Here is a 20,673-nt window from a genome sequence, read left to right on the forward strand (position 1 = left end):
CCGGGTAAGAGACGAGATTTTATTGAGCAATAATACGAAGAAGCTGTCAATGTCAAAGACATTTGCATCTACGTCTTTGGTCAAAGTACGTAGTGGATATATAGATATATTGTCTTTGGTCAAAGTAATGTCAATAAAACTTGTCCAGCTTGTCTGGTTGTCATTTGTCGTTGTCGGCGACTCGCAATTCGGCGTTTCGCACACCAATTGATTTTTCGCATTTCCTGGTGGTATATTTCCATTTGGTGATTGGGTTGCTGAAAAATCAAAAATAAGATAATTGACTGGTAAACCTAGTTCCATCATGGATGTAAAGTCATTTTTGCATTCTTGGACGGCCAAAAAGGGCTTGACCCCGAACTTCGATGTTAGAGCTACAGGTACCTATTTTTATATTTATTTCCATGTTTTAAAAGGTTTAACTGTTTACTTTTAATAACATTTCTTACTTTTAGGCATCGCTCAAAGTTACCGATAAACATAACCTAACTCTTGTGCATTTGTAGGTCCAAAACATCGTCAGCGTTTTCTTTGCGAAGTACGAGTTGACGGCTTTAATTATGTCGGAGCTGGTAACTCTATGACGAAGAAAGAGGCTCAAATGAATGCCTCTCGGGATTTCGTCAACTATTTAGTGAGATCTGGTGACGTTGCTGCGAAGGATGTGCCAGAAGACGTCAAGAAGGTCGAGCAGGAGAAACCGGAACCAGCAACTGACAATGGAAGTCTGCAACAGCAGTATCAAAAACCTGTCTTTCAGGTATGAGAATCTAAATCCTAAAAATCAGCCGTGTTCAACTTATTGGTTCACTGAGGTCTTGAATTATTCACAAATGGTTTTATGGTATAAGGTAGAATATTTCTTAGAAAATGGTCCCAATGGTTTAGTATAATCAGTAAAGTGGCACCATTTTGTCATAAATAAAGCCCCTAGCTTTGAAAGGAACTGTTCAAATATATAGTTAATAGGCTGACCCTTTAAAAGTTGAAGTCAATTTTTCTAAAAACTGCTTACACCCTGCAAATTTTGTATTTTTTTTAAGGACGGAATGGGCCCAGAGAGCATGGGACCTGCTTACCATGCTTATGGTGGGCAAGACCAAAACTTCACTTACATGGACCGGCTGCAACAACAGAAGAATGTGGAAGAAGCTGAAGACCTGGATGTAAATGCCAGTCTTCACGGCAACTGGACCATGGAGAATGCTAAATCAAAGCTTCATCAGTTCATGCAGCTGAATAAAATCAATGCAGATTACATTTACAAGGCTATGGGCCCTGATCATACACGGTTTGTTAACTATGTGCTTGTTTGGTCATATTTATATGTGTATTATTTATTTATATCATGAAATAATTCTGTTTAGCTTCTACATTCTTTCTACAATCAGTCTATCAGTTTCATAAGACTTTTATCAATAACATTTTATTTTATTATCTTTTTTTATTTATTAAGGTACACATAAAGACTGATTTCAAAATTTTATTATTATCCTTAGGAAATGTATATATATATGTTTAGAACAAGTAAAATGTCAAAATTTAGTGTACACAGCTTGATGATGTAAATAAAAAGAGTCATTAACAAAGTAACAACTCAAACAACAAGACATTAAAACAAAAACTTAAATGAAGTAGCTTAGGAAGTTATCACAAAACAGTAGTTTGAAGAAGAAACAATACAAAAACAAACTAGATCAATTTAATAAAAAAAACTTTGGAATTGTTTGATACAAACTTTTTTTGGTTGAACATATCTAATCCATTAATATTAGCTTTATTATACAATCTGATTTTTGAACGAGATTTTAAGTGAACTTGCTAATAACTGCAAATCTTTTGCTCATCATGTTGTATTTTATATTATTTTGGATACTCTCTCCTGGCATTATCCCGGTTACATCTTCATCTAACTCTAGGTCATCCCTTAAATCATATTAGCATAAATATTATTTGTTTACTATATTGTGCTATTCATACTCTGCCTTAGAATTATTTTTATTCTATAAACAGGTTCCTGTGTTTGTGTTACCATTAGTATTTTCTCCTTACCAAAGTTTTCTATATCTCTTAGGCACATCTTGATATTGTTTGCTTATTTCACACAACACACATCATTTAATGTTATATATTTATGTCTATTATCTTATTTTCTCCAAGGATTTATTTAAGCCACTGATTATTCATGAAAATTATGACAAATCAATGGCTGACACTTATTTTCATTATTTTGGAAATGGGGCCAAGCATATACTTATATTCTGTCTCACTAAAAATGCACTGGTTATATTTATACAAGCTTGTATGACACCATGCAAAGCTGTATAAGTGACGTATCAAAATTTTGCATAAATGTATGTGCTGTAGTCAGATCTAAAGCCTTCTACACAACAAACTCGGGTCAGAAGCAGCGTTGTTTGAATGTGGTCCTGCCCAAGTAACATTGAAATATGACACATGAATTTTACGCAGGCCCGCGTTCAAGCTATGTTCATAGTAATGTAAGCATAGAACGGTTTATGGCCCACGTTGTACAAAAGTGGGGACTGTGACTACCGTGCATTTGCGGGGAGCCCAGCATCTGCGTAAGTGGTTTACTACTGTTAATAGGACCCGAGTTATAACTGCTTTAAAACTTTCACGTCGTTCAGCGTGTCTCGCGCTGCTACTGATGCGCATTTGGTGTGTACAAGGCTCTTTAAAATTGGTCACTTCATGATCCGTTACAAGTTCATTTGATGTAATATTCCAATACTCCAGAGGAGAAAGCTTTAGATCTGACAAACAAAACAACGTCGACAGAAATGCAGTATCCCTTTTCTATGGGCCATTGTGAGACAGAAAATTAAAGCAATTTAAAATACATTTTGGAAACAAAATTTGCAAAACTAGTGCATAATTTGTTTCCATGTTATACCTTTCAGCATTAACGTTGGTAGGTCCCTGCTTTGCAAAAATGGTGAGGGAAGTAAAAAAAATCATTAGTCCCTTCCCATACTGATTTTGCAGGGACCTCTTTCTTTAAATGCTAGACTTTCCTGTCAACCGCTTTGAACAAAACTCAAGACTGACAGATTATGGGTGGTCTACTTTAATTGAAACCTTTTTGGTACATATGTATAACATATTGGAATAGACGAAGAGCTTCTTTTATTCCTTGTCTTTGAGGCTTGTTTCTCACATTTTCGGCCGGATATAATCGGCTATTTAAAACTGGCAATATAGGCCTGAAAATGCGCGCAGCAAGCCTAATACAAAGACTGAAAGAAGCAATAATCAGTAAGCTACATTGTGTGGACCCTCCGTTTCAAAAGGCATCCTAATACATGCCATGAGACAAATGACATTCTATAAAACCTATTTATAGTAAAAGGTCTGAAACATTTATAGTCTTGGGTTTTGTTCTAAATTCAGGTGACTAGTCGGCAATCTGCAACGGTTATACTTGGCCCCAATTCCAGAATGTGACGTCATTATCTTCTGGATGTAGACGTTTTGGTAAGTAATATAACGATTAATATTACTACCTTATTACTTCTACGAAGATCAAATAATTGTAGATCGTTATTGAAATTTCTTCATGGCCTGCTTTTTTCTTGAAGCTCTGAATAGGCACAAAGAAAATTAAAAATTTTCTCCCCAAAACCCTTTCTGTAAGATCAAATTTCAGCCAAATTCGTAAGTGTTTCAGCGACTTGCTGGCGTAAAACATAATATCCTTTATGCTCACACTGAAAGCAACAGATTACAATTTTCACTTAGCTAGATTGACTTAATCTTCATCAATAAGTAACAAAAGAGTTTTATATACCCGTATTGATATATTGATTCATGACTTATTGATCCGCGTTGTATCCAGCAGATTAAAGAATATACATTTTTAGGAAAGTCGAGACTTGTGTCGATTTGTAAACGCAAATCAAATTATATTACCTAAGTGTACTGCTATCCTGTTCTCACTCATAGTTTTATCTGTATTGTTTCTCACCTCGCAACAAAATACTCTCAGATTACTTACGTCAGGAGAATACTAATAATAATTTAACCCTATAGGAGCTTCGCATGTGAAATGACTATCTACGTGCGTCAATTGGGACGCAACGTGACGGGACGCGAGTCGGCGTCCAACAAGCAGACCGCCAGCAAGTCGTGTGCGTTGTCGTTAGTACGGCAATTGTACCATCTCGGTGTGATTGAGGCATACAGCGGCACTCTGAAGAAGGACCGGTAAGATTTATAACTTATTTAAATTATATCCTTTAGGTATATGAACATATATACATATAATCACATCTATATCCCTTGCGGGGTAAACAGAGCCAACAGTCTTGAAAAGACTGATGGGCCACGTTCAGCTATTTGGCTTTAAGATAGAATTGAGATTCAAATAGCGACAGGTTACTAGCCCATCGCCTAAAAGAAGAATCCCAAGTTTATAAGCCTATACCTTAGTCGCCTTTTACGACATCCATGGGAGAGAGATGGATGGATGGTCCTATTCTTTTTTCTATTGGTGCAGGGAACCACACGGCATTGTACAAGTAAGTACCTACATGAATATGTACATTAATGTTTCAATGTCTTTTTATTCAACGAGAGTCCACATCGAACAATTGAACTGCCAATAAAGTTTGTTGAGTAACATGAACTTTATTCGTAACTTAAAAGCTTCATTTTACTGTCATTTGTTCACCTATATTTTTATTTATGCAGGACAGCGGAAGGTCTAATGAAACCATATCCAGTTGCCCTTGACCCAGAACTGGAACAAAAAATTGAAGAAACTTTACAAGGTAAAGTAGTAAAAACATTTAAAATTTGCATGATTTAAGTGCCTTATACTAATACAGTATGGAGAAGAACACATGTGAATTCACACTTTGACTTTTCTGAATTATCTCCAGGTTATATAAATATTTTTTCTGATTGTGGCACATCCTCCCCAATTGCATAATATTATAATCACGTCTATATGATTATAATAGTGAGACGTGGACAGAGCCAACAGTCTCTGTTTAGCTATGTGGCCTTATGATGTGATTAAAGTTCGAATAGTGGTAGGTAGCCATATAAAGTCAGACATCACATAAAGAGTCCTTTTTTTAACTTCATCATCAATCATCTAAAATTATCTATACAGACCTAGAAATAGAACCGGTAGACGTCGAGACAGCCAAACCAGACGCAGACAGGGAAGATGGCAAGTCGGTGGTGACCATCCTCCAGCTGGACCGCGTGAAGGCGATGCGCGAAGCGAGACCAGCGCCCTCTGGCGTCGTGTCGTGGTCGCCGCCGCAGGTCAACTGGAACGCCTGGAATGGCTGCAATATTGGTGAGGCATCCCACTCAACATAGATACTATACAAAAGTTCTTGAATGTAGGGATTGTTGCAAGAAAGATGTGGAACGGCTTAATATACATACACACTCCTATAAGTGTTGGGACCAACAGGTCTTTATTTAAAATTTTCTTACAGATGAAGGGCCACTGGCGACAGCGAGCTTGGATGAAATCAGTTTGGACTTAGAGAAACACCAGAGGGAAGCCTATCAAAATAGCACGCTGTACCAGGTAGGTTTCTGAGTACTACGCTACTTACTACATCGCATCGGTAGTATTACAGAGTCAAATCAAATGGAAACTCAATGAAGTTAGAACCTTATGATAAGAACAATAAACTTAAAATTCAAAATAGGAGGAGGAAGAAATAGCCGATTATTTGCCTGGTTTGTGCCTTCCGTGTAAAGCAGTCACTCCATAAAGGAAGAGTTTTTAATAGGTAGATTGATTGACTGATGATTGTTTAAAAAAATAACCTCTTACTTATGGTTATTGAACTGTATTAACCTTAAGTTTTATGTAACCCACAAATCTATTTACAGGACAGTCTACGCGAACGGGAACAATTGCCAGTATACACCATGAGGTCTGAGATCATGCAGGCCATCAACGACAATTCTGTGGTCATCATCAGGGGGAACACGGGCTGCGGGAAGACCACACAGGTTTGTTCACCGATTAAGATTGATTGATTGGTGCTCTTTGAAAGGGGGAAATCATCGTGAAGAAAGTGCACATCCAGACAGCTAGATGTGTAATCATTTATTTATTTAAACTTTATGCACGTAAAATGTACAACATGTGGACTTAATGCCACAAGGCATTATCGGCCAGTCGAACCTTTGGACCAAACTGAGATGGATGTACGGGTTGTGCAATGACATTCATGATCCAATATGAGTTAGGTTCCTTTACAGCGTTCGAAAAAGTCGCAAAGAGCTAGAACGAAGTTTGTTAGCCTTGTTAAGGAGTCGTAGGCAGGATTGCACTCGGGAGACCATAGAACTAGCGACATGTTTGTTAGTCAGACCCTAAGTTTTCCCGGCGTTGAAGTTTTTCTGCTAACGTAGGAATTTTTAGAAAAACCAAATCTTGTTTAGCCGTGAAAGTACAGATATGCAGAAATTCGTATTATTATTAAATACAAAAATTTTAACCAATTTTGTTTGTTTAGGTGTGCCAATTCATCTTGGACGACTACATAGCGAGTGGGCAAGGCGCTTGGGCCAACGTGTGTGTGACTCAACCTCGGAGGATCTCAGCTGTCAGTGTGGCTGAGAGAGTGGCCAACGAGCGATGCGAAGAGTTGGGGAATAGCTGCGGGTATGTATGATGTGATTGGTCAATGTTTGGCATATACTATGTAGAAAATCCGGCCAACATGTGTGTGAGTAAACCTCGACAAATCTCAGCCAATTTCTCAGCCAGCCATCTCGCCCGAGTTGGGGAATAGCTGCGGTATATATAGGATTGGGAAATATTATTTTATAACACGTAGCCTTCTACTATGTAGACATGTCTGACGAAACGAAGGTTTCAGAGAGTGAAGATTTGGGAAATGGCTGTGGGTATGTGTTAAATGATTGGCCAGCGTTTGTAGGTCTATCTATACAGGATTTCACAATACAAGGTTTTGCAAATGTTTGGTGTATGGATATTAATATCTTACTGTGGATATCAAATATATAACTTTCGGTAGATAGAATTTTATTTCTTACTTTCTATCATTTAGCCAAATAGCTGAACGTGGCCATTCAGTCTTTTCAAGACTATTGGCTCTGTCTACCCCGCAAGGGATATAGACGTGACCATATGTATGTATACATATAACTTTCGGTGGATGTGGTTTACATTTAGACTATCAACCCGCCTGCGACCCACAACTTTACCTTCTTCCAAGGCATAGAAAACAAATGTTTGCTTCCAGAATTTAATGTCTGGACAAAAAAAGGAGTATGTCGTGAATCCCGTTAACTTCAAGATGTTAGATCACTGAAAGTAATTATTATCATTTCGTTTCAGATACTCGGTGCGCTTCGAATCTGTTCTGCCTCGTCCGTACGGCTCAATCCTGTTCTGCACGGTCGGTGTACTGCTCCGGAAACTGGAAGGGGGCCTGCGAGGTGTCAGCCATGTGTTAGTGGATGAAGTGAGTGCAAATAACAATAGTCTTCCCTCCTCGCAAATCTCTCGATATCTCGGGTCATGCACTATATACTTCCTGCCTTTTTTTTTAAGACGATGGGCACTATTTCAATTTCAATTCTATTTGAGGCAATGATATCTGATCAGTAAGCCATACAGCTACATTTCAGTCTTTTCGAGACTGTCGACTCTGTCTACCCCGTTAGTGATAAAGGCATAATTATAATATGTATACATTATTTAACCGGTAATAAAAAAGAATCAGTATATAATAATATAATAAAAAAGAATCACTATCACATATGTTGCCGTGTCTCCCGATAATGAAACATGGAATTGAATTAAACCTTTACTGGTTTCCAGGTACACGAACGCGACGCAGACACGGACTTCGCACTGATCCTCCTCCGCGACATGGTGCACACCTACCCCGAGCTGAGGGTCATACTGATGTCGGCCACGGTCGACACCACTCTCTTCTCCCAGTACTTCGGAGACTGCCCCGTTATTGAGGTGAGTTATCATCGCATTCATTTCCTCGTATGAGTTAAACCAATGTACCTGCGCAGGACCCTACCCTATATTGGATCATGGTAAAAAAAATCATTACATGAATGTGCCGTTTTCCCAATGATGTCCATGGGAAAGAGATTAAGTGGTTCTGTTCTAAAGCGCCAAGATCAACTCGGCACTATGGTTAGTCCGTAACTTGCTTTAACAAAAGTTAAGCGTTTATTTTTATCATAAAAGTGACCTGCCCAAGCTTAGATATCAATCCTTCCTCAGAAAACTCCTCCCAACATTTCAAACAGGAACAAAATCCGTCCATAACTTTCGGAAATTAGCGCATACATACAGACAGAAAAAATAGGGGGCTTTATAATACGAAGTGATATCATTTTAGGTACCCGGTCGCACATTCCCAGTGAAACAGTACTTTTTGGAGGACTGTATAGAACTGACCAAGTTCATGCCCCCACCAGACACGAGGAAACGGAAGTCTACGGGCAAGAAGGCGAGCAAGGACAACGATGATGATGATGACGAGGAAGGTATGATTAAATTAAACTTGACTAATTGGACATTACGTTTTTAGGTATAAGACTTTTGCCCTAGACTATATTCTATATACTTGTGAGAATTACAGAAAAACAAATAATTTACGTTTTTAAAGAATAATAATTCACAAAGTAAGACCGCATTCGTAAAAACAGATTCGTTAGTAGTTTAGATTAGTTTTCTCTGTTATGTGCTAACAAACATAGGATTGAGTTGATAACCTCTAAAAAGTAGAAAATCGCCCTGATGTCAGATAACGGCATTTAAGTTATACCACGGCAGTGTAGATAATAGTAATAAGGAATTGTCTTCAGGTTTGGAGGAACAAGACGAGGACATGAATAAGACCTGCCAGCTGGACCATAATTATTCGCCGCAGACAGCACACGCTTTGTCACAACTCTCTGAGAAAGATGTGAGTGTTAAGGTTTAGAATAACTTTATTCTCATAAGATTTACATAAAATAAATCACTTACTGAGAAAACAATATTTATATAAGTATGGGCATGCATTTTATACAAAATAAATATAAAAAACCAATAGCCTCGACACAGAGGGTATAGAATAATAAATATGAAAAAAAAATATAGTAGGGTAGATCTACGGAGCTACGGAGTGACGTCGTCTTCGTCATCGACTGCATGCGATCGCGCCCGGCAACACACGGATTAGTTTATTCTAGATGTGTCAGCAATGAATTGAGTTTGTTTTTTTTTTGTTTTTTTTTTTTTTTGTAATATTAAGTTTTCCACCTTGTTTAAGCTTTCACGGCCTTTCTTTTTTTTCTATTAATATTCAATCAATTGGTGAAACATTTTAGAACATTTTTATCATTTTATATGTTTTCCTCTCTTTCTTGTGATGAAAATCAGCTATAACAATGTTATTGTTGTGATCTTTTTGTGATACTCTTATTCTTCAACCATGGTTTTTTTATTGTTTAACTCTGTGTCTCAATATTGTCTGTAGTAGTATATTTTATTAAATTTTTAATGGTGTGATTGTACAAGTAAACCAAGGAACTATCTATAAATCTGGTTTAAATAAAACTTATAAAACTGTTTTTCACAGCTAAGCTTCGAACTAATAGAAGCTATACTTATATACATCGACTCCTTAAAAAGCGACGGTGCCGTATTAATATTTCTTCCCGGCTGGAACTTGATCTTCGCGTTGATGAAGCATCTGAACAACAACAGGATCTTCGGAGACACGTCAAGATACGTGATACTGCCTTTACACAGCCAGATACCAAGGGATGATCAGAAAAAGGTGTTTTTAACGCCGCCACCCGGAATAATAAAGGTAAGGTTCATTCATATTGGGTGACTTTTAATTCAACTGCATAAATTTAACTGTTAAGTGTACTCATCTAAAGGATATTTAAAAACGTTAAAAGAAAAATATCGGTTCATATATTTAAGAAAGTATGAAAAAAAATAAAAGTATCAAAATCCACGATCCTAAATACGTCATATCACACCGGCCGGCGGAAAAGCGACGCGTAAGATTCAGAGGTCAACGACACAATTCATTCAGCTGAGCGATCTCGACAACTCTGTACTTTACTTGATCTTGATACTAGAAAAAGAATTAATTTTTCAGACATTTATTTACATGTTTAGTTTTAATTTCTTTTTGTAATATTGGTCTTTAATAAAGCGTGTGACGTAGTTTTTGAGGGTTTTTTAAATGTGAAAATGATGACGTTTAATTTAAATAAAAATAGGCTCAAACGGCTCAGAAGCATGGGTATAGTCTATGTTTAAAAGGATGCAGTTGTTTTAAATGTCACCCTGTATAACATATTCTTAATGTTACATACATATTTAGAATATGTTGAGTCTACAACATATTTTTTTTTTGTATTTTATTTTCATTAGTACTTAAATAATATGAAAAAATATGAACATAGGTGATCCTGTCAACGAACATAGCGGAGACGTCGATCACGATCAACGACGTGGTGTACGTGATCGACTCGTGCAAAGCCAAGATGAAGCTGTTCACGTCCCACAACAACATGACCTCGTACGCCACCGTGTGGGCCAGCAGGACTAACCTCGAACAGGTATCAATCAATCAATCAAATCATTTTTATTAGCTTGGGTTGTATGTATGTATGTAACGGAATCTTTGAGCTTAATTTTCACTGGTTTCTAAACGTCTGATCAACTTGGAACTTTGTATCAAGGACCGATGACAATGCAATATTTTGATAAGAGTTTGTCATTATCCTTATTCTGTAAAAACATTTGTTTGTAAACTCTTTATTGCACAAAAAATATGATGTAATACCTGGAATTAAAATATGTGTACAATGGCAGACTTTTCCTAATTGGAATTTCTATCAATCAATCTTATTGAGCTGATTCCAATTCTTGGGGGAGCTTATTCCAAAGCTGAACAGAACGAACACCAACAGATAAGATATAAATCCAAGACGAGTAAGGGGGAATATGCAATTTAAAATCTAGTATACAGGTTTATATGGTATTTTCTAGTATGCAGTATAGATGTCCCTAGTGTGTCAAAATTTCGCTATGTTGAAGTTAAAATAAGATGTAGATAGAGAGTGTGAATGGGAACGGCAATATAGTCACGTCTACATCCCTTGCGTGGTAGAAAGAGCCAACAGTCTTGAAAAGACTGAATGATGAATCGATGCTCTTAAGGTGAGGGAAAACATCGTGAGGATATCCTTCACATTCAATGGCAACTGGATATGTAACCATGAGCGATAAAATATGGGTCAGGTTTACCTGCAAATAGTGCGGAGGTCAGATGGGAGTCGTTTCGCGTAAAAACTTATCTCACCTTATCCAGGAGCAATGGTTAAATGCATACTCCGGGCTCCTCTCGACATCCCTACTGTCACACATCAATTGTCAATCATCGCGAAGAAATTAACGCGCTCAGCCAGTAGCAGCAAATAATCTAAATCGCGCAAACTGGTTTCACGGATTGAAGCATAAATAAAAACTCCGACTCAACATCGTCTGTCGCGCGGTTCCCCAGGCATAACACCTAGCCTGGCGGAAGATCTTCCCTTTGGTGGCGGTCGAGCCGAATCATCGCTCCCGGTAGAAAGATATATGTACTCGTATAAAATTGTGTCTTATCTATTTTTTTTCTGTTGCACAGCGCAAAGGACGCGCAGGCCGCGTGCGGCCCGGCGTGTGCTTCACTCTGTGCTGCAAGGCGCGCTACGACCGCCTCGAGCAACACCAGACTGCCGAGATGTTCCGCACGCCTCTACACGAGCTGGCTCTCAGGTGTCTCGTCTCTATAGTTGTCTATGTCTATATGTATCTCTATTGTTGTAGTAGTCTCTGTGTTGCAAGGCGCACATATTCAGATATCTTATAAGTCAATCAAAATAAATCACTGGCATTGCTTGGAAAATGTAAAGAATGAAGCTATTGTTGTTTTGGCACTAAATTACTAACAGATTTATAGAAACTCACGATAAGTGTGAAAATGCTTGTCCTTCTGTAATACTAATATTTCAATCGACTACTATAGTCGTATCTCTTTCAGAAAGCGAGAAACACTTCCAAAGAACTTTTAAAAATCCAAAGATCTTTCAATAAGCTTTATTCTCGTAAATATCGATCATATCAAACCATATGATGCTGATATACTTATTTATACATGCAAGCGAAAAACAAACATAACCATGAGAAACACTTAGGTTCTTTTTCAAATTGAAGTTTTTAACTTACTTAATTTCCTCACAGCATCAAGCTCCTCCGCCTGGGCAGTATCGGTCACTTCCTGTCAAAGGCGCCCGAGCCTCCACCGCTAGACGCCGTCATCGAGGCCGAAGCCTTACTGCGAGAACTCGGCTGTTTGGATGCTCAAAATGGCGACGCGCTAACTCCATTAGGGACTATACTTGCTAAACTACCTATTGGTAAGTTTATACTCTTACATATTTATTATTTAGAGAAATCAAAGTTTAAAGACAAAAGTCAGGACGTCACGTAGTCAAGTAAGAAGCTTTCTAGGAACTATGCTCACTTAATTACATGTTGGTAAGAATGTGGCACACCTTAAAATGCCTGTTCTCAAGATGGTTCTAGAAAGATGTGACTGTACTAAGTGATCTATAACTTGTGGGCAAGTTCATACTGTTATTTAGAGGAAAAACACCTTCTGTCAGTAACTGGATCAGCAAGGCCGAAGCCTTATTTCGAGAACTCTGCTGTTTGGATGAATCAAAACGACGAATCGTTTGAATCTACAAAACAATATGTGTTGACAAATGTCTTTATTTCCAGAACCACGCCTCGGCAAGATGATGGTGCTGGGCTTCGTGCTGGGCGTGGGCGACGCGCTGACCACAATGGCGGCCAACTCCACCACGTTCCCGGAGATCTTCGCGCTGGAGGGCCGCCGCCGGCTCAGCGGCCACCAGCGCGCGCTGGCCGGCGACCGCGCCTCCGACCACGTCGCCATGCTCAACGCTTTCCAGGTCAGCGACCATTTATGTTCACATGAGTACTCCATCATTTCTCGGTTTCCAGGTCAAGGACCGTTTATGTTTACACGACTACTCCATCATTTCTCGGTTTCCAGGTCAAGGACCGTTCATGTTCATACGACTACTTGATCATTTTACCCTGAATGCTTTAGAGTACAGCGTTGGTGATCGAATGGGTTAGGTGCCCGGTTAACGGTTAATAAGGGTGGTGCAGACCATTCATGTTCACACGACTACTCCATCATTTCTCGGTTTCCAGGTCAAGGACCGTTCATGTTCATACGACTACTTGATCATTTTTCTCTGAGTGCTTTAGAGTGCAGCGTCGGTGGACGAATCGGTAAAGTGCCCGGTTAACGGTTAATAAGTGTGGCGCAGACCATTCATGTTCACACGACTACTCCATCATTCCCTTAGTGCTTTAGAGTGAAGCGTCGGTGGTCGAATCGGTAAAGTGCCCGGTTAACGGTTAATAAGTGTGGCGCAGACCATTCATGTTCACACGACTACTCCATCATTCCCTGAGTGCTTTAGAGTGAAGCGTCGGTGGTCGAATCGGTAAAGTGCCCGGTTAACGGTTAATAAGGATGGTGCAGACCATTCATGTTCACACGACTACTCCATCATTCCCTTAGTGCTTTAGAGTGAAGCGTCGGTGGTCGAATCGGTAAAGTGCCCGGTTAACGGTTAATAAGGATGGTGCAGACCATTCATGTTCACACGACTACTCCATCATTCCCTTAGTGCTTTAGAGTGAAGCGTCGGTGGTCGAATCGGTAAAGTGCCCGGTTAACGGTTAATAAGGATGGTGCAGACCATTCATGTTCACACGACTACTCCATCATTCCCTTAGTGCTTTAGAGTGAAGCGTCGGTGGTCGAATCGGTAAAGTGCCCGGTTAACGGTTAATAAGGATGGTGCAGACCATTCATGTTCACACGACTACTCCATCATTCCCTTAGTGCTTTAGAGTGAAACGTCGGTGGTCGAATCGGTAAAGTGCCCGGTTAACGGTTAATAAGGATGGTGCAGACCATTCATGTTCACACGACTACTCCATCATTCCCTTAGTGCTTTAGAGTGAAGCGTCGGTGGTCGAATCGGTAAAGTGCCCGGTTAAAATAAATGTGGCGTAAAATGGCACAGGTTCGAATTCTACCCGGCCATGTATTAATGACTATTTTCGATGTTATCTACATTAGTTTGAATTAGTTTAGTTTTTTTTTTTTGTTTTTATTTAGTTTAGTTATTAGTTTCAAAACATTGTGAGGTAACCTGCACATTCACGCAACTGGATGTTTAACCATGATCGATCCAATATGGTTAGGTTCCCATACAAATGTTGCGAGGTCAGACGGGAGTCACGCAAAAACCTCCCAATCCAGGATCCATGGTCAAAAGCATACCCCAGGCTCTTCTTCAGAGTGGTGAGGATGCAACCAGGACTAAAGCCAGGAAAAATAAGCTATAGAGTACAGGAAATGGAATGTGTAATAAGCATACATACATACATACATATTGTCACGTCTATATCCCTTACAGGGTAGACAGAGTCAACAGTCTTTTTAAGACTGAATGTTCAGCTATTTGGCTTTATGATAGAACTGAGAAACTGACTGAACTGTGAACTGTGTAATAAGCACTTTCAATTAATTCGTGCCAACTGTAAACTAAGCTGGAGTTCACCTTTTATTAGGGCCACTAAAGAATGAAAGAGACGTGAGGTGGAATTACATGAACTATTCACAATTGGATCGTAGTCAAAGGCTCAGGGTTTACAGAACCCATTTTTTTTTTCTTTTAGTTCTACATGCTGTCACTTGTTATGCATAGAGTTAAGAATATACAATACACGCCTTCTAATACTATGTAACTATAAGGCAAAGTATTATGTGAATTTGTTTCCCGTCCCGTGAAAAATACCATCTATATACGTAATTGCGTGTAAACGTGAATATAATATACAATCACTTGTTCTTGTATCAGATGTGGGAGAGAGAGCAGGCTAAAGGCGAGGATGCGGAAATTCAGTGGTGCGAATGGAAGGGTGTACAGCATACTACATTGAGAGTCACGTACGAAGCCAAATATCAGTTGATAAGTGAGTATTTCTCGTCCCTGAATAGTAATAAAAAAAAAAAACAAAAAGGCCTTGAGCGTCTTGGTGGTGTAGGTCAAAAATATATTTTGTTCCGTCAAGTAAGGTATATTAGTTTGAAAGCTAACCTACATTCTGAAAAAGAAAGAAAATGTCGTCATGACATCAGCACATTTAGGCAATTAGGTTACTTGATCCAAAACGGGTTTTCCTGCAACGGTTGCCGAGTATCTAAAATTTCAATCTGGGATCGTGATTACAAGCGCACTCCGGCCTTGTGTCTAGATAATAATATAATACAATAACTCTTTATTACACCACATAGTAAAAACGCAATCGCAACTAACTTCAAGTGAATGATGAACCGCACGACCCACGTGATATAACTGTTAACATGACATTCCAGACATCCTGACGACCTCGATAGGGTTCTCGGAGGAGTGCTGCGCGCCGCAGCGCTGGAACCCGAACGGCGCGTGCCCCGTGCTGGACACCGTCATCGCGCTCATGTGCATGGGGCTCTACCCCAACGTGTGTCTGCACCAGGGCAAGCGGAAGGTATGTGTATGTGGATACCAGAGGAAATCTGTTTGGATACCAATTGCAAAAATCGCGAGGCAGCAGATGCTTTCATGCTGATCTTTTAGCGAATAAAAAATATAGTATGAGTCAACTGCTTCTCCTTTGGCAATGTAATAGTAAATCTAGGGAAGGCGTGTAAATAGGATTATTTTTAAGGCAATGCATGGGCGAACTACCTATATACCCTTAAGGTCGTAAACCATTCAGCTGTTGAATCCTTCAATTTAAACTTATAAATTTGATAAGTCGATGGAGAGTGCCACATTTTTTTTTATTCATTGTGGCTCAAACAGTCAAAAATATAGATAGTATTAAAAAAACAGTATTATTTTAGGACATATTCATTTAATCTTTACAAATACCCTTCCTAAATTATTATAATTATATTCAAATTAGTTCATTTTTAAATTGTAAATTTACCAACCTATTTGTAGTGTGTTCACAAAATATACACAACAAATTTTGTTAATTTGACCAGGTGCTAACAACAGAAGGAAAGCCAGCTTTAATCCACAAAACGTCAGTGAACTGCAGCAATCAAGAGCAGAAGTTCCCGTCGCCGTTGTTCGTGTTCGGCGAGAAGGTGCGCACGCGCGCCATCAGCTGCAAGCAGACCACCATGGTGGCGCCGCTGCATCTGCTGCTGTTTGGGTGCAGGAAGGTGGAGTGGGTGAGTTTGTGTTTAGAGATATTTTTGAATTGGTTTTGGTATGTCGGGATCATGGCAAATGGTATGATGTATGTTTCTGCTTACCCTTTAGGGAAAGAGGCGTGATTTTTTGTATATTTATTTTATTATTTGTTCTTAGGTCGACAACATGGTCCGCCTAGACAACTGGCTGAACTTCGAGATGTCTCCTCGCTCGGCCGCGTTAGTGGTGGCGTTACGTCCCGCGCTGGAGAAGCTGGTGGAGAGGGCCGCGGCACAACCTGATGCTGCTCTTCATTTCTCACCCACCGAGCAGAAGGTAGGCTCTGTCTTCCCCTACAGGGATGCTGATGTAGATGGATGTGTGTCTATGTTGTGAGCATAATTCTGTTTCAGTTCTCCCCCATTGAACAGAAGGTAAACTCTGCCTACCCCTTCAGGGATAAATAACAGCTGGCTGAAGTCAGAGATGCCATGCTAGATTGCATTTGTATTGGACTACAGGGAAACTCTTAAAGAATGGAGTCACATTGGGTACTGAAGAGTAAATAACAGCCAAAATAAAAGATAAAAAAAATAGAAAAAGAGGAACGTCTAATTATACGTAAAAAGCGCCGCCATTGTAGATAAACTTAAATTCCGTTCGCTTGTTTCAGGTCCTCCACTGCATAAAGGAACTGTGCGTGATAGACGCCGGCGACTATAACATACGCCGCGACGTCTCTACTCCCTCCTTCAGATCCGACGGGCCCAAACGGGGCATGCGGGGGTGGGGTACCTCAGGTAAATATCTATACTAATATTATAAAGCTGAAGAGTTCGTTTGCTTGTTTGAACGCGCTAAACTCAGGAACTACGGGTTCAAATTGAAAAATTATTTTTGCGTTGAATAGACCATTTATCGAGGAAGGCTTTAGGCTATATAAAAATCACGCTATGTATTCAATTTCCACAAATATATGTATATACATAACATTTAACTGTACTTTTTTTAAATATTAAAAATACAATCACTTATAGTAGAACCGCCTAAATGAGTCCTCGCCCGCGGAGTACAGGGGCGCGGGGGTATGACGACGAAGGGGACCGAGAGAGGTGCGGGCGGCGGGCGCATTCTTGTAAAAACTCAGTTCGCTCGCTACGCGGTTAGCGATCACACGTGTTGACAGTTGCGGACGCCTTGTGAAAATTATACATGAGATTACATTCTCAAGATGAGTCGAAATATTTTCGGACATAGAATTAATAGTCAGTGCAAACAAATGGCGTTTAACGTATATGAATATTTTAGAAAAAAGAAACTCGACCCAAATTCTGATGAATATAAACAAGATATACCTTTAAATAAAACTGTAGCAGAAGTTACTGGACTATCAGAAAAGACTGTATCTAGAATTGTACAACAAGGGAAAGCATTAAATGACAACGAGAGATTTAAATCACCGAGAAAACCAAAACAGGTTCGTAGAAAAAGAGTGGAAATAGACGATTTCACAAAAGGAGTGGTAAGAAGAAAAGTCACTCAGTTTTACACAATTTTCAAAAAAATACCTACTCTGAAAACTTTGAACGCTGTACTTAGAGAAGAGAATATATTACACTGCGGCAGGGAATATTTAAGGCTATTATTACATGATCTAGGTTTTAAATTTAAGAAATGCGGATCTAAAAGGAAACTCCTTATCGAACAGCCAAATATCACATCGTGGAGGTGGAAATACCTAAATACTATTAAAAAATATCGTAGAGAAGGAAGACATATTTTATACCTTGACGAAACTTATGTAAACGCGTCTCATAACGTTTCAAAATGTTGGCAATCAAAGGATGAACTTGGCGTTCTATCTCATATTGGTAAAGGGGACCGTTTGATCATCGTACATTGTGGAGGTCAAATTGGATTTGTAGACGGAGCCCTTGTGATATTCAAATCCAAATGTAAAACAGGTGATTATCACGATTCTATGAATTTCGCAAATTTCAGTAAATGGATAAATGAAAAGCTCATGCCTAATATACCGCAAAATTCTGTCATAGTAATGGACAACGCAGCTTATCATTCGGTTCGAGAAGAGAAAAAGCCAACTATGGCTTCTACCAAGCCAACTATGCAAGAATGGCTACGACGACATAACGTGCCTTTTGATGAAAAACTTAGAAAGGATGACTTATATAAATTAATTAAAAGTAATTTCACAGAAGATATTTACAAAATTGACGAGGTATTGAAAAGAAACGGACACGAAGTATTGCGTTTGCCTCCATATCACCCAGACCTGAACCCAATTGAGTTGGTCTGGGGTGATATCAAAGGACAATTAGCACAAAAAAGTATCGACTCTAATTTGGACCAGAAAAAAGAAATATTAGAGAGATTATTTGCTGAATATCCCAAAGAGAAATGGGAGAATTGTGTTAAACACGTGATTAAAATCGAAGACGAATATTGCAAACATGATGGAGTCCTAGATGAAGTTGTTGATTTTATTATTAATGTGCAAGACGATTCTGATGATTCTGATGATGGCTGTTGTGAAAGTGAAGAATCAAGTTCCAGTGATAGTGATATTATGGACATAAGTGATTGATTTATAATTTTGATAAATTTTGCATAAATAAATATTACATACATAACTTTATTACCTTTTTTTTACCTACATATCATACCTATATATCATAAAATCACATTTTTATCGAATTGTTTTGTATGAAAAATAAAAATTTGAAAATAACAATAATCGAAAAATGCTTATGCTATTTAATTCATGTACGTGGTCTCGTTGATACCATGGAGTTATGGGATAACAAAAGGAACACGTTGTATAGTTTACAGTTGTTTCATTCAAATTTTGTATAGCCATTATTATTTTTTTAATAAAAATCTTCACCTGTTTGCCGCTAACCACTATGACGTCACATATCTCAAGAAATGTCCAGTAACATTTCGCCCCTTGTATTACACGCTACGCTCGACCGCCGCCCGCACCTCTTTCGTTCCCCTTCGTCGTCATACCCCCGCGCCCCTGTACTCCGCGGGCGAGGACTCATTTAGGCGGTTCTACTATAGTAAATTTTGCACTTGAATTCGTCTAACGATCGTCACTTTTTTATTTTCGTTCTTTTTCGTAAAACCTTTTTTTTTTGTGGCCAACAACAAACATACGAAGGTTGCATATTTTCCAAACACAAACAAATTACAATATTGCCATTTCTTTCATAACCCAAATTGACATTTTTAAGTTATTGTGAAAACTTGGTTATTAATAATGATTCATTTCATCACCTATCAGGGCCTCGTAGCAGCTTCGAAGGAAATCGTGGCGGATTTGGCAGAAGTGGTTTTGGTGGCAATCAAGGTGGTTTCGGCGGTAATCAAGGTGGATATGGCGGTAATCAAGGTGGATATGGCAGTAATCAAGGTGGATATGGCAGTAATCAAGGTGGATATGGCAGTAATCAAGGCGGATTTGGCGGTAATCAAGGCGGATTTGGCGGTAATCAAGGCGGCTTCGGCGGTAGCAATGGCGGTTTTGGCGGCAACCAAGGCGGTCTTCAAGGCGGTTATGGCGGTAACCGAAGCGGATCCGCCGGGAATAGGGGGGGCGGTAGGAGAGGTAAGGTGCGCGGTGGGTGGCGTAATTTAGATTGGTGGTAAAACATTCCTTAGATGTGTAATTTGTGTGTTGTCATAGACCAAAGGTCCAATATTGTGTGATGATCTAGTTTTAAAATAAAACTTGATTACATAACTGAGCAAATTTTTTATTTAATATTATTTGAGAACAAGAAACCTAAAAGCTTCTTAGCATAAATGCCGCCTTTGTGTCATCATCATGTTTTTTTTTTAAATATACATTCATAATATGAACACTTCATGGATATGTACAATAAACAGGTAAAAAGAAACAAATTTGAAATGGGTAATAGACAGCTAGGGAATAATTAATTTCAGAAAGAAAATCTCATTTTCTTTTAAATTTTTATGTTACTCGAGTTAATTAATTTGATTACCCAGGCGACCAAAGTGGAATAATTAGATTAAGTTATCTTAATTTTCCACATTGACAATCTAACGCTAGTGTGAATTAAATATATAATAATTATTACTAAATAATATAAAACTAACTAAACTATAGCATTGTAAAAAGCCTCATATTCATTAATATTACAAAAGGTTTTTGATTGCCTTTTCCTAACCAAATAAATATGAGCAAAGATTCGAGGACCCGAGATGCCTATTAGAAAAACTATTTAAAAATAATCGAAAACTCAATTTCAATAAAATTCGCATTTTCCGTTTCCTGGTTACGAT

The 20,673-nt window shown here is 38.7% G+C and overlaps 1 protein-coding gene across 2 annotated transcripts; it reads left to right on the forward strand.

Annotated features, from left to right (window-relative positions):
* Nucleotides 1-134: 134 nt before the first annotated feature.
* LOC106130751 (dosage compensation regulator) lies at nt 135-20,078 on the forward strand. 2 transcript variants are annotated; one of them, XM_013329673.2, is made up of 24 exons: nt 135-380; nt 507-760; nt 1,044-1,291; nt 4,054-4,227; nt 4,714-4,793; nt 5,141-5,332; nt 5,478-5,572; nt 5,884-6,006; nt 6,516-6,664; nt 7,364-7,490; nt 7,850-7,999; nt 8,391-8,538; nt 8,860-8,960; nt 9,618-9,851; nt 10,462-10,617; nt 11,691-11,821; nt 12,287-12,462; nt 12,830-13,023; nt 15,019-15,133; nt 15,537-15,688; nt 16,191-16,382; nt 16,522-16,680; nt 17,018-17,144; nt 19,652-20,078. In XM_013329673.2, the coding sequence occupies exons 1-24, from the start codon at nt 305-307 to the stop codon at nt 20,014-20,016; spliced, it is 3,918 nt and encodes a 1,305-aa protein (XP_013185127.2). In that variant the 5' UTR covers nt 135-304; the 3' UTR covers nt 20,017-20,078. The 2 variants fall into 2 exon arrangements, with proteins under 2 accessions (XP_013185127.2, XP_013185128.2); XM_013329674.2 differs by lacking the exons at nt 135-380; nt 507-760 and adding an exon at nt 3,415-3,498 and having other exon boundaries at nt 1,258-1,291.
* The last annotated feature ends 595 nt before the right edge of the window (nt 20,079-20,673 follow it).

The sequence above is a fragment of the Amyelois transitella genome, chromosome 23, assembly GCF_032362555.1.
Source record: "Amyelois transitella isolate CPQ chromosome 23, ilAmyTran1.1, whole genome shotgun sequence".
Classification (NCBI taxonomy): domain Eukaryota; kingdom Metazoa; phylum Arthropoda; class Insecta; order Lepidoptera; family Pyralidae; genus Amyelois; species Amyelois transitella.